Below are 14,869 nucleotides of genomic sequence, written 5' to 3' on the forward strand. Positions count from 1 at the left end.
AAATCAGGTTGTTACATGATGAAACTAGGGTTTGTTCTTGAGAGGATTTTGTGAAAAAGATGAGCAATTATGATATTTGGTATTTAAACCCGTGTTATGGACCTATTGGGTGAAGGAAAAATGACTCATTTGCCCTAAAAAATACAAAACAAAACTGTAGAAATTACCCGGACCAGACTGGCTAGGGCACCGCAGGCTTTGTAGCGCTGCTCTGGGCAAGGAGCCACGGTCTTCATCACGGGCTCCCCTTAGCACCAGACTGGACAGGACACCATGGGCTAATCTCCCTGAGCCACTATTTTGGAATTTCAAACACACCCTTATGCTTGTCTAAAAATTTCGAAACTCACCCGAGATATATTATCGACTTCCCCGATCATGAATCAACTTAAAAACTAACTTTATGATGTTAAGAAGTTCATAAATAAATTCCTCAAAGTTTGAGGGCTTTAGATACAACTAAGTCCTAACACTTCACTGAAATTTTTTAAGTTTGGACCTCTTTTGGCATGCTTTTAAGAACTCAAACGACTATGATTCTGCGGGGTCTTACAATATCTTCCCCTTGGGAACAGTCATCGTCAAATGAGACTGGAGAATCTGAGAGGAACTTTTGAACTGTACTTACACTGACACATATAAATGAAGCATGACTGAATTCTGGAGACATGACATATGACTGAGCTATTTCATAAATTATATGAAAATGTTATGTAGTTGTAAATGAGCATGGAATAGAGTAAAATCTAAGAAAGACTGTTACATTAAGCTGAATCTGAGTTTGCAGAGAAAAGGTGAGGATACTTGGTTTGCATATTTGCTTCTGCTTCCTAAGTTGCTCCCTCATCTGACTGATTTTGCCAAAGAACTTTGACCAAAGGAACTTCTTTGTTCCTCAGCCTGCGAATCTGACGATCAAGGATTTGGACTGGAACCTCTTCAAAAGAGAGATCATTCTGAATATTTACGTCCTCTAAGGGGACAACTGCTGGATCACCAATGCATTTCTTTAGAAAGAAAACGTGGAATACTGGGTGCACCGAAGCTAAATCTGAAGGCAACTCAAGCTCTAAGCTACCTTTTGGAAATAGCTGAGAATTTTTTAAGGACCGACATATCGGGGACTGAGCTTCTCTTTCTTGTCGAACCTCTTCACTCCCTTCATGGGAGATATTTTCATGTACATAAAATTGTCAATCTCAAACTCGAGATCCTTTCTCCTCACATCTGTATATGATTTCTGTCGGCTCTAGGCTGCCCTAAACCTTTCTCTAATTAACTGCACCTTCTCTAAGGCATCAAACACTAAGTCAGGCCCTACTACTGTGGCCTAACCTACTTCAAAGCAACCAAAGGGAGATCTACATCCTCTCCCATAAAGAGCCTAAAATGGATCCATCTGAATATTGGAATGATAGTTGTTATCATACGCAAACTTAATCAAAGGTAAGTGATCATCCCAACTACCCTTAAAGTCAACAACACACGCTCTCAACATATCTTCTAGAGTCTGAATAGTCCTTGCTACTTGACCATTTTTCTAAGGGTGGAAGGATATACTGAGGAGGACTTGGGTACTAAGAGCCTTTTGGAATGCCTTTCAAAAATAAGAGGTAAACTGGGTACCTCTATCTAAAATGATGGACAATGGGATATCGTGCAATCTAAACAAATCTTTAACATAGAGCTTGGAATAATCCTCTGCTGAATAAGAGGTATGAACTGGCAAGAAATGGGATGATTTGGTCATCCTCTCCAGAATAACCCAAATCAAATCATGCTGATGATGAGTACGAGGCAAACCCGTCACAAAGTCCATGTTTACTTTATCCCATCCTCAACTTGAGCAACACTACCCATGGATAATCTACTGAGAGCATCAGCCACTACATTGTCCTTTCCCGAATGCTACAAAACACTCATGTCATAATCTTTTAACAATTCTAACCACTTTCTCTGACGCGAATTCAGATCTTTCTGAGAGAATACACACTGTAAGTTTTTGTGATCTGTGAACACGTCAACATGCACCCCATACAAGTAATGCCTTCAAACCTTTAAAGCAAATACAATAGCTGCTAACTCTAGATCATGGGTGGGATAATTCTTCTCATGGGGCTTAAGCTGTTTAGAAGCATAGGCTATGACCTTACCTCTCTGTATGAGGACACAACCTAAACCTACTCTGGATGCATCACAATACACAACAAACCCATCTGAACCATCTGGTAATGTTAAAATTTAGGTTGTAGTGAATCGAGTCTTCAACTCCAGAAAATTCTTCTCACAAAAATCTGACCACTAAAACTTAGCTTTCTTCTGAGTCAATCTGGACATGGGGTATGAAATAGATGAAAACCCATTAATAAATCGATGGTAATAGCCAGCTAAACCCAAGAAACTCTTGATATTTGATGGAGAGATGGGTCTAGGCCAGTTTTTTACCGCTTCAGTCTTATAGGGATCAACCCTAATGCCATCACCGAAAATAATATGACCAAGGAATACTACTGACCTTAGCCAAAATTCGCACTTACTGAATTTGGTGAACAACTGATGAGCTCTGAGAGTCTGAAGTACAATTCTGAGGTGATCTGTATGATCATTTACTACGGAAATAGACAAGAATGTCATCAATGAAGACTTTAACAAACATGTCTTAGTACTGCTTGAACGCGCGATTCATTAAGTCCATAAAGGATGCTGGGGCATTTGTGAGACTAAAGGACATGACTAGAAACTCAAAGTAACCATACCGGGTTTTGGAAAGCTATTTTTGGAGTGTCATATTCTCTGACTCTGAGCTGATGATAGCCTGATCTAAGGTCTATCTTAGAGAAGTAACTGGCACCCTAAAGTTGGTCAAACAGGTCATCAATTCTAGGAAGTAGGTATTATTTATTCTTGACTGTGACTTTGTTTAATTGATGGTAGTCTAAACATATTCTAAAATAATCGTCTTTCTTATGCAAGAATAAGACCGGTGCGCCCCACGGAGAAATATTGGGCCTGGTGAATCCTTATCTAGAAGATCTTTCAGCTATTTATTTAGCTCTCTGAGTTAGCTGGTGCCATTATATATGGAGGAATAGAGATGGGCTGAGTGTCTGGAAGAAGGTCTATTCCAAAGTCGATTTCCTTTTCTAGAGAAACTCCGGGAAGATCTTCGGGAAACACATCTGAGTGTTCATTTACTACTAGAATTGACCCAAGACTAGGAGTCCCTGAACTAGAGTCTTTCACTCGCACAAGATGATAGACACATCCCTTGGATATTATTTTTCTTGCGCTAAGGTATGAAATCAACTGACCCTTAAGCACTGAAGTACTACCCCTTCATTCAAGGACTGGTTTATTTGGAAACTGAAAATGAACAATTTTGTTTCTATAATAAATTGAGGCATAGCATGAATGGAGCCAATCTATATTGAGAATGACGTCAAAATCCATTATCTCTAACTCTACTAAGTCTGTTGAAGTAACTTTCTGAGATATCATAATCGGTCAATTTTTGTATACCCAATGGGATATAATAGACTGAACCACTGGGGTAGAGACTGAGAAGCGCTTTGCTAGTATTTCGGGACTAATTCTAAAATCAACAGCTATATAGGGAGTTACAAAGAACAAAGAAGCTCCTGGTTCTAGCAAAGCATAAATGTTCAAATGATAAACTTGTAATGTACCAATGACCACACATCAGGAGAAATTTCCTAATCCTATCAGAACTAAAGTGCATAAAGCCTATTGAGGCGTTGCCCACTGGTGTCACTAGAAGTGGCACTCTGCTAATTCGAGCGACCGAACTGAGCTAGGGTACTATTATACTAACCCTGTGAACCTGATTGAGGACAATCTCTGATTTTATGGCCTAACTTGCCACACCCAAAACATATATCACTGCAAGCTCTGTAGACTCCCTGATAGTTTCTGTCACATTTCTGACAAAGAGGATTTGTTCGAGCACTGTTGACACTACCCTGAGATTTAGAACTTGGCTTCCTATCTTTGTTACCATTTCTAAACTTAGGTGTTGGATCACTGGCGGAGGAAGGAACTGGAACTAAAGATTTTAGAGAAAATTGGGAATAATTACTGCCTTCTGACTTAGGCTGAGTGAAATTAAAACTATCGGTTCTAGCTCTCTTGCTCTCCCTCTCTCTGTCCTTATTCTTAGCCTCCTCTATCTACTGAGCATAGAATATAATCCTGGATATGTCCATCTTCTTAATTAGCATTACAGTTCTGTACTCCTTAACCACACTCTCTAACACCCCAGACACAAACTTGCTCATTCTGGACCTATTTTCTGCAACTACATGGGGATAATACCTGGCCAACTGAGTAAACTTGAGAGAATACTCTTTCACACTCATGTTTCCTTGCCTGATATTAATGAACTCTAACACGTTGGCTTCTCTCAGCTCTAAGAGAAAGAATCTATCTAGAAAAGTAGTAGCAAACTCTTCCCATTCTATGGGCTCTGCATCTGTACCCCTGTCTACCTTCTATTACTTAAACCTTGTATAAGCTATATCTTGTCGTTGGTAGGAAGCTAACTTAGCACTCTCACTAGAATTCACTTCCATAATATTTGTGACTTTCTGTACCTGATTAAGGAACTCCTATGGATCCTCTTCAGACTTAGATCCTGAAAATAGGAGAGGATTCATTCAGGTAAAGTCCTGAATCCTAACTGCAGTATATTGGCAACTGGGTTAGCCTAAATAGAAGTTGGTCATTCATTCTGAGTTGCTATGGAATTGGCTAGAGTGGTGAACGCAACTTTGAATTTTGCATGGGAGACATGCTCGTCTAAGGGATCTATCTGAACGGGCTGAGGTACTGGCTGGTTTCCTATTTTTCTTCTGTTGGTCTTTTTGGGAGGCATGTTCTATAAATGGAAATAAGAAATAAATTAAACTGAGAGTTTAACTTAAGCTCATGCTCACTCGCACGTCATAAATACTGAAAGAAGGGAAACTTTCCTAAAAATGTCTCATATGATCTTGTCCATAAGTGTGGGGCACTACACACCCATGCCCAAGACTCTACTTGAGCGTCTTTTAGACTCCCTAGGACTCTGTTGAACCTTAGGCTCTGATACCAAGTTTGTAATATCCTGAGTCTGTACCCCCAGACGCTACATGGTGCTTACGAACCCAAAGGACCACAAGCTAACCTATAACTGGTACCTGCTGTGGGCACTAAATAATAATACTGAAATAATGCAGAAGTTAAGCTGAAAATGCCATAAGGTTCATAAACTTAATGCTAATAACTACAAAAGCTGAATAATAACATCTGAAAAAACTAAATATAGTCTAGTCTGAAAAGCCTCTAGCTGAATTGTCTGAATGTGGAGTTGATGGGACAAACCCTCCAACTAACTACGACTAATAAAATATTAAATCTACTAGAATACTAAAACAAAAGCATATCCTCGATAGATGAGGACTCATTACTGAATTTGTTGCTGCTAATTGAATTTGTCTAAGCGTGGTCAAGAACCTAAGTATCCGAACCTATGATATGAGACATCATAGCGCAAAGAGAAAGTAAGCGTCAGTACGTAAAATGCACTGGTATGCTAGATAGTGTAAGGCTGAATGCAAGGGTTCACATGCTTAAACAATAATTGACTGAATGATATGAATATAACTAGGTGAGAGTACATGGATAACTGAAACTGCTGTAAATATTGGGTATGCAATATTATGCATATATATGTATTGTATCTGAGCTTTTACTGAAGATAAGTACTGAGTTCTGATAACTGAGTAACTGATATCTAAGATTACTGATAACTGAATTACTGATACTGAGTGATTATTTTTGATAATCCTGATTCAGTAGAACTGACTGAGTTCTATACTGAGACTAAAACTGAAACTATGGGAGGTAATCATCTAATCGACATGCCCCTCTCTAAATGGATTGAGGTATAACCTATAACCCTAATTGGAAGGGTGTCAATACCGTTCCATGGGTAAAGACAAGCTAAAGAGTCACCTTCATCTGGCAGGTGCCCAGAATGAGAACGATGGTACCCAGAACTGGAAGGTAAAACAACTTATCAATCCTCAACTGGTAGGTATCTCAACTTACGCTGGCTACGTAGTTCCGGAATGCAAGGACTGTTTCTAAAGGTCACACCCTCTACTGGAAGGTGAGCCCCCATCTTTAGGTTCACTCAGTACTGAATTCTACTCCCAACTGAATAGAAACTGATTATTAAACTGAACTGGACTGATCTGAGTTTAATTGAGTTCTATAACTGATTGAGTACTATTAATCGTGACACTTCTGAGACTATTCTGCAACTACTATAGCTCTAAGTAAACAGCTAGATTTTGGGGTATTGAATACCCCCGGGACTCGATAGCATGTAAAATAAAGCATTGCACAATCTTGAAAGCATGATAATGCTTGTTTGTTAATAATGCATTCATTTAGATATTTTGTCAAACACTTTATATACATGAGCTTGTACAATGAACGGGACCTTATAATAACATGTTATGACTTCACTATTCAATCCACATAAGCATTTTATCAAATATTTGGGGAGCATGATTATTTCACATAATAATAGTCAATACATGAACATCATGGATTCAATAATCAATTGTAAATTCAAGGGTTTATCATGCTAATCACGTATTCATCACTCATGCTATTTAATTTCATGAAACTTACAATTTAATCATGGATTGGAACCCAATTAATATCATGAACATGAATACAATCAATTTCAAGCATGGAAATCATAAATCTATAAACTTGTATATTTAAATAAGGTTCTTGGACTCCATGGGTGAAAGAAACCCATGAATGAACACCTAACATACCTAGATTGTTAATTTCGTAGAGATTGTGGTGAGTTCTTGAGACTTGATTCTTGAGCTTGATGAAACTATGGCTTGTTCTTGAGAAGATTTTGAGAAAAAGATGAGCAATTATGCTATTTGGGGCTTTAATCCCGTGTTATGGACCTATTGGGTGAAGGGAAAACAACCTATTTGCCCTTAAAAATGCAAAACAAAACAGCAAAAATTACCCAGACAGGGCGGGCCAGGGCATCGCGGGCTCTGGAGCGTCGCACTGGGTAGGGCGCCACGGTCTGTATCGCGGGCTCCCCCCAGCACTGGACTGAGCAGGGTGCCGCGGGTTAATCTCCCTGAGCCACTGTTTTGGAGTTTCAAACATGCCCTTACGCTTGTCCAAAAATTCCAAAACTCATCCGAGATGTACTATCGACTTCCTCGATCATGAATCAACTTAAAAACTAACTTTCTGAGGTCGGAAAGGTCGTAAATAAATTCCTCAAAGTTTGAGGGCTTTAGAAATGACCTAGTCCTACTACTTGGTTGAAATTTTCTAATTCTAGGACCTCTTTTGGCATGCTTTAAAGGACTCAAACGACTAGGATTCTGCGGGGTCTTACGTGGGTGTATTGTAGACCTTCATTCATGGACTTCATGGCACACCAAGGAAGCAAATGCTAATATTTTCATATTAGTTGCATTGTGGTGCATACAAATGAATCCACTCGATCGTCCCTCAATGACTAAAGTAGTGGAAATGCTTGAAGGCGAATTGCAAGCTTTGCAAACGCCTCCCAGGCCCTCTGAATTGTTGCCACCACGTTCACTAGAGTTCAATCTTAATTCTTTAATAAGCCCATCTGAGTCTGTGAAGTTACTTAAGACTTGAGAGTTGTTCTGATTCTGCAAAAATAGATGTAATTGTTGATTGAAGTGACATTATATAGGTAAATTCGTGTTGTTCTGAATAACATGGCTAGGCCATAACAAAATTTATGAAATTTTTTTCTAAACAATAAAGTTTGTGATATATCCAACAATCACCATGTTATTAAATTTGTTATATACTTAATGAATTTCACAATATAAATACGGAAAAGGGACAAATATACCCTTAAACTATCATAAATGGTGTATATATATACCCTCCATCATATTTTGGGTACACATATGCCCCTACCGTTAATGAAATGGTATGTATATACTCATCACACTAATAGTAGAGGCATATGTATACCCAAAGTATGACAGAAGGTATGTACATACCATTATCATAGTTCAGGGTATATTTGTCTCTTTTTTATTTCAAATTATTAACGTCAAACCCTCTAGCAGACGTGTTATTCACATCCCTATAACGATATATACACAATACAGTAACACTTACTACTATCAATTTCAAAAAAAAAAAATCATTAACCACAACACCCAGAAACAACACCAAATAAATTGAATCCCTTACGCTTCAATTTTCAGCGAAATTCTATCGAAAAAACACTACATACCATCGGTCGACACCATATAGCCACTGTTTCTGTCGAATCGAAAATACCCCACCGGCGAACCATCGTCGCACGCCTAGCTCCGGCCACCTCCAACCTAATCTCCACTCCCTCCAACCAGTAAACACCAACTAGTAGCAGCGATCAATTCCTGCAATTTGATGAGATTTACGTTTAAGAGAAAAACAGATGGAGTATCAAAGGTCGGATCAAGTTGGTTTGAAATCGGGTTTGATGGGTTCATTGGGTCGGGTAGTAGGTTAGGGTTAATTATTTGGAATAAGAAAGTTAAAATAGAAAAGGGACAAATATACCTCCGAACTATGATAAATAATATATATATATCATCCGTCATACTTTAGGGTACACATATGCCCCTACCATTAGTGTGTGGGGCATATGCATACCATCATTAACGTTAGGGGTATATGTACCCAAAGTATGATGGATGATATATACATACCATTTATGATAGTTTAAGGACATATTTATCCCTTTTCCGATATAAATATGAGATTTGCACACTTTTCACTATAAATTGTTCAAAATTTGACGTCAGACTGCCTAAACTAGCATAAAACAGAAAAGTTTTCTCCATGGAGTTGATTATTTTTAGTTGTTCATCCATTGTCTATCTTCCAAGATTCAATAATATCTAGAAAATTTGTTTCTTTTTTCCACATGTTTTTTCAACTGATACTTCATCTTTAATTTGGTGTCTTAAACTTTCTTTTCAGAAAATGGTCAGAAATATTCTTTTATTTTAATAAATTAATTAAATTTGCCTTTCGTTATACTATTAGATCATATATACCCCTATTGTTATATTATTGGACCAAATATATCTTTGGCATTAGCAAAGTTATCAAAAATACCCTTCTTTTTAATATTTTTCCACTATGGCAATGTGTGAGCCACGTGGCGAGACATTTGGTAAGGTAGATGCCACGTGGCATGCCACCTCAACATCAGATTTTTTTCCTCTTTCATTTTATATTTTTTGCTTGAAATTTTATTTAATTATTTAACTTATCAATTTTTCTAAACAAATAAAATACGCGACTATTTAACACCAAAAAAAAAAAAACTAATCGCTGATCACTAAGCACTATAACTATTAGTAAAACATCTATAGTGGTATCAACTTTTCCTATCATTTCACTAACCTTAAAAACTCATTTCCAACATCTTTTTGCCGAATTTTTTAAAATTTACCACCCTTTCCGACAACTCAGTACCCAAACTCACCACTTTTACTCTTTAGAGCTCGCCATATGACACATCTTTTTCTTCCGCCACCTTTGGTGGTGGTTCTCTTCTGTTTGGTGAGGAGATATCGACATTTATTAACGATGATGACTATTTTATTATAAAAAAATAAAATATGTGAGTATTTAAATTGTCAATTTTTAAATAAGTAATAAAATTTGAAGCAAAAAGTTTAAAATGAAAAAGAAAAAGAAATTCTTACGGACATGGCATGCCACCTGATCCAAATGTCACGTTACGTGGCTCTCACCATGCCATGGTGGATAAGTGTTAAAATTAGGAGTATTTTTTATAACTTTGCTAAAGGCATAGATATATTTGGCTCTATAGTATAACCACAGAGTATATTTGGCTCAATAATATAACAAGGGATAAATTTAGCTAATTTATTAAAGTAGAAGAATATTTTGGTCATTTTCCCTAACCTCCAACCAAATGATAGGAGGATACTTTAAGTCAACCCAAAAAGTTGATTTTAATTCAAATGATCACTTAACTTTGACAAAATATTAATGTATTTTTATTTATATTGGGCACATGCCCCATATTTTAGGGACAAAGCAGTTTGATGTATTAACGCTTTTGCTATTCACGTATATTTACAAGAGTCTTGCTTCTTAGCAAAAGGTTGTTTCCACCATGGACCACGGTTTGTTTGCCTGTGAACTTTATTATTAAGATAAGAATAAACATTTGCCCAAGCGTGTTTTATCTTATTTTCGCGCTTCCATTTTGAATGTCTTCGTTATTAATAGCAAATTTCCAATATCGTGCTGAATATATTAGGCCTTCTTCCACGGGTTGTTATTTCAATTGATATGTCTTCTTTAATTTTGTGTCATAAATTTTCTTTCGCCAATCAATCAATTATAGAAGGAGACTTCAAGTCAACAATGATATTGAATTCTTTAGGTGTCAACTTCAGGCCTCCTTTAGATTGAAAGTTTTGTCATTGTTTAGTCAAGGAAATAGACTAGATAGTTGCAAGGAGTCCAAACATAGAAGTGAATTTCTAACTTAAACATAAAAATTTATGGGGAGGTCTAGTTTTGTTGTCCCATTTAAGTATATTTAATAGTATGATTTTTTTAATGAATATTCAGTATCAAGAAATTTTCATGCAAAAACCTATGGTTTTTGTGTTCTTCTACTTCTGCATTCAAATACATATGATTGAAATTTTTAGAATATTAACATGTGTTTTAGTCATAGCACATACATACATTTAAAAAAAATTAAAAGGGTTCTTAATTAATAGTTTAGATTTGTTGTTGTTTTAAGAAATTGATAGTTAGAGCTGTTCTTCGTTAAATTCATTGTTAAGTAACAACGAAATGTCTCATTTTCTGTAATAACCGATTTGGTGTGATAGTTGTGCCCTTAATTTTTTGAGTTCGGGGTCTAAAGAGTAACTTTTTTTTTTTCAAAAATTCCAAACTGGTAAAGGTGTATGCTTGCTCACGCCTTACCTAGTATGCTTGCTCACGTCTTACCTAAAAGACTTAGCGGACGTCAGTTAAGAAAAAAAGTAAGGCGTGAAGAAGGTCACGCTTTGCAAGGCAAGAACTCTCCTACACCTTAGGTCCTGACTGGCTTGAATGCTGGAAAATAAATTCCCTGTTGAAAAGACGTAAGGCTTTGCACGTCTTAGCACTTACAAGGTAAGTGCATCATATCAGTTACAAGGTCAAAAGGTGTGGCGTGCAAAGACTTGCGCCTTGACAGTAGGAAATTTATTCTCCAACGCACTAAGGTATGGGAGAGCTCTTGCCCCACAAGGTATGGCCTTCTTTACGCCTTACATTCTTTTTATAACAGATGTTCGTTAAGTCGTTAGGTATTGCGTGAGCAACCATATATCTTTGTTAGTTTGAAATTTTTGATTTCTCCCTTGCCCCTTTGAAATTTTTGAAAAATAAAAAGTTATCATTTAAGCTTCGGACTCTTATTTTTTTCCTCATTTATCTTTACTTATGGAGTATTTAATAATTCTAGCTTAGTCTTTACTCTTATCTTTATATGATAGCTTTATCCCATACCTTTTTTTTTTTTTTTTTAGATTTATTCTTCAAATTATTGATTTATGATACTACATGACAAAGAAAACGATATAATCTATATATCCAAACATTATCCTTATTAAAACAATAGAGTACTTTAATACAACACAACGCAACATATTACAATTCAATACATTACAAAAAATACGTAATAACCATCCAAAGTAAGAACAGTGAACTGACTTTCAGATTGTTTTATATAATCACGGACCCCACGACACCACTAGGGACCATAAAGTAGTCCTATCTAGAACATTCAAACAGTTTAAAGATAGTCTAGAACTTCCTGTAAAAGAAGATTCAGAAGCCAATTGTCACAAGTTAAGTTGATACCACAAATTTTATAGATAAGTTTTTGATTAAAATGGATCCTTCTAGCACAATTCATATGCAACTTTAAATGTAACACATATCATCAACTTCCCTTTGCATGAGATAAAAAATAAAACTATCAAGTACTACCATAAAATTGTGCAACAACTCCAAAAACAATCACAAAAACTTTACCCTAATGGTTTCTTTACCAATGTTATCTTCACTTGTTAGCCATATTGGAGGATCCAACTATAGGAGAATCAGGAACGAAGGGCTTTCTACCCTTTCCCCCCGTTCAAAAAGCAATAGGAGAAAAGTGTTAGAAGTGAATGCCCTTAATAAGGATGAAAACATTGTGACAAAGACAAAGGAAAAAAAGATCAATGGAAGGAGGGAATTGGCTTTAGCCCTAATGGCAATAGCTGCCGCAAGTTCATTTGCAAGTGTTGCTATAGCTGAGGAACCAAAGGCAGGGACACCTGAGGCAAAGAAGAAGTATGCTCCTATTTGTGTCACAATGCCAACTGCTAGAATATGTCACAAGTGAAAAAATTTAGACGAATTCGGAATTTTGAGTTTAATGGGTTCAACTTTTAAAAAATTTAGTATTATACTCATTATAATGTTAAATTTAGGTTCGTGTCTACTGTACTCTGTGTTGAAAGTTATAAATATATGAACTAGCAGCCAACGGGTTATATTCACTGCTACTGAAACTCATGTCCGTTGTAAATATGTATATGCAAGTTTCCTATGTAAATCTAAGTAAATAAAAAGAGAATGTTCCTCAATTGCAAAGGATTTGTTTGACCATAAAAATTATTGACTTTTTCGGAATAATTTTTCACTTGATTTAAAAATTAATGTTTAGTTATGAAAATTTCAAATTTATGTTTGATTATGAAAATTTTAAATTTAATTTGAAGTTGTGTTTTAAATTTAAAAAACAAGCACAACAATCTTTTAGTCAACTTTTAGAAGTGGTGTTTTTTTTTTTGTTTTTTTTATTTATTTTTTTTAGAATTGGGTGTAGGTGAAGGGAATTAGGGAAAGAGATTATAATGTGTGGGATCGAATTTTCACCAACAAAATAGAAATTCAGGTAATTATTCAGGTAATTAACCAATTAAGTTACTAAAATTCTTCAGAAGTGGTGTTTAAGTACATACAAGTATGACAATTATTTTATATATTCTTTCAAAAAGTATAATTAATGTAACTCCCTTTTGAACTCCCACTTCATAAATTTCAAAACAATTGAAAAGTATTTATAATCTAACAATTCTATATAGTATTACGTCATTAAAAATAATTAAATTATGATATATTTATTCGAGTTATATCATTATTAGTTTAAATTTATAATTACATTCAACTTGATGTAATTTTATATAATATAGTCTAAACGAGGATTTAATTCAAATGAGGTAAGTTGATATTGAACGAAAAACAGAATTTGAAGTAAAAAAAATAAAAAAATGAAAAAAAAAAACAAAAATAGAGCAATAGCAAATTCAAAAAAAAAAGTCATAAAATGTTATATTTCTTTGACTTGAATTTACGTGTAGTTCCATAGAATATCTTGAAAAACAATGTGTATAAAAAAATAATTGCATGAAATTAATCTTAAAAGTATAAAATTATAACTAATTATAATAAAGAATATTATTAAATTGATATTTTTCTAACGTTATTAAGATTAATGAATAAATTTTAATCTTAAAGTAGTCATTACTTGACTAAAGAGTGTGAATTGACCCGAGCCAAGTGAAATCTTGTTTTCATACTTTTTGACTAGGGGTGTTCATGGATCGGTTTGGGTTGGTTATTGGTCAAAATTATAATCAAACCAACTTAGTCGATTTTTAAATTTCTAAAATTAAACCAAACCAACACAAAAAAATAACCGTCGGTTTGGTTCTTTTCGATTTAGTTCGGTTCGGTTCGTTTTTCAATTTATAACTTTAGTTAATGATAAAAGTAAAAAAAAAAAAAATTAAATAAATTCAATCCAACATATAAGATGTCAACCGAGTGTTGTTCCTCAACCTTGAAATTAAGATGTCAATTTAGTGTTATACTTAGGCAAAGTCATGAACAACACTATATGAACGTTTCTACAAAAGTATTTAGAAACTATATATAAAAGAATGATATGATAAACCCCTTAAAAGATAAACACATAAATTTTTTGCTTAATAGGGACTAAAAAGAAAGTTCAAAACTAGTGATTATCTATAGTCTAATAAAACTCATCTATAAAATCCCATAGACGATAAGATAATTTTACAATTAGTATCATTTGTCATTCAAAGTGCAAAAATCATATAGAATCTCATAACGTACCATCAACTAGATGGAGACATATGACTAAAGCGTTATGACAAAAGTTAAATTCATGAATAAAATTTAAAATATTTAAAATATTTATATTTTATTTATGAATAATATATAAAAAATTTATATATGCATGTGTGTGTGTATACATATATATACATATGTATGTGTGTGTATACATATATATACATATATATGTGTTTGTATATGTATATATATATATATAATTTTTATCAGTTCGATTTGATTATTTTGTCGGTTATTTTAGAGTAAAATCAAAATCAAACCCCATAAGTATCGGTTTTAAAAATTTAAAATCAAACCAAACCTAACCAAATATCAGTTTTTTTAATCGGTTTAGTTTGGTTAGCGGTTTGGTTTGGTTAAAAACCAAACCATGAACACCCCTACTTTTGACAATATTTCTATTCAAATTTCGACAGTCACATAAATTATATTGTATCCAAATTTTTTTTATATATTTTCTAAATTGTTACTGTTGAGACCCTAATATTATTTATATAATTTTTAAATATATAAATTTTATTTTTAAAAATAA

At 34.7% G+C, this 14,869-nt stretch overlaps 1 protein-coding gene across 1 annotated transcript; it reads left to right on the forward strand.

Annotated features, from left to right (window-relative positions):
• Nucleotides 1-12,012: 12,012 nt before the first annotated feature.
• Nucleotides 12,013-12,786, forward strand: LOC107854762 (photosystem II 5 kDa protein, chloroplastic). The gene has a single exon (XM_016699764.2). The coding sequence runs from the start codon at nt 12,170-12,172 to the stop codon at nt 12,518-12,520; it is 351 nt and encodes a 116-aa protein (XP_016555250.1). The 5' UTR covers nt 12,013-12,169; the 3' UTR covers nt 12,521-12,786.
• Nucleotides 12,787-14,869: the final 2,083 nt, after the last annotated feature.

The sequence above is a fragment of the Capsicum annuum genome, chromosome 1 (assembly GCF_002878395.1).
Source record: "Capsicum annuum cultivar UCD-10X-F1 chromosome 1, UCD10Xv1.1, whole genome shotgun sequence".
Lineage (NCBI taxonomy): Eukaryota > Viridiplantae > Streptophyta > Magnoliopsida > Solanales > Solanaceae > Capsicum > Capsicum annuum.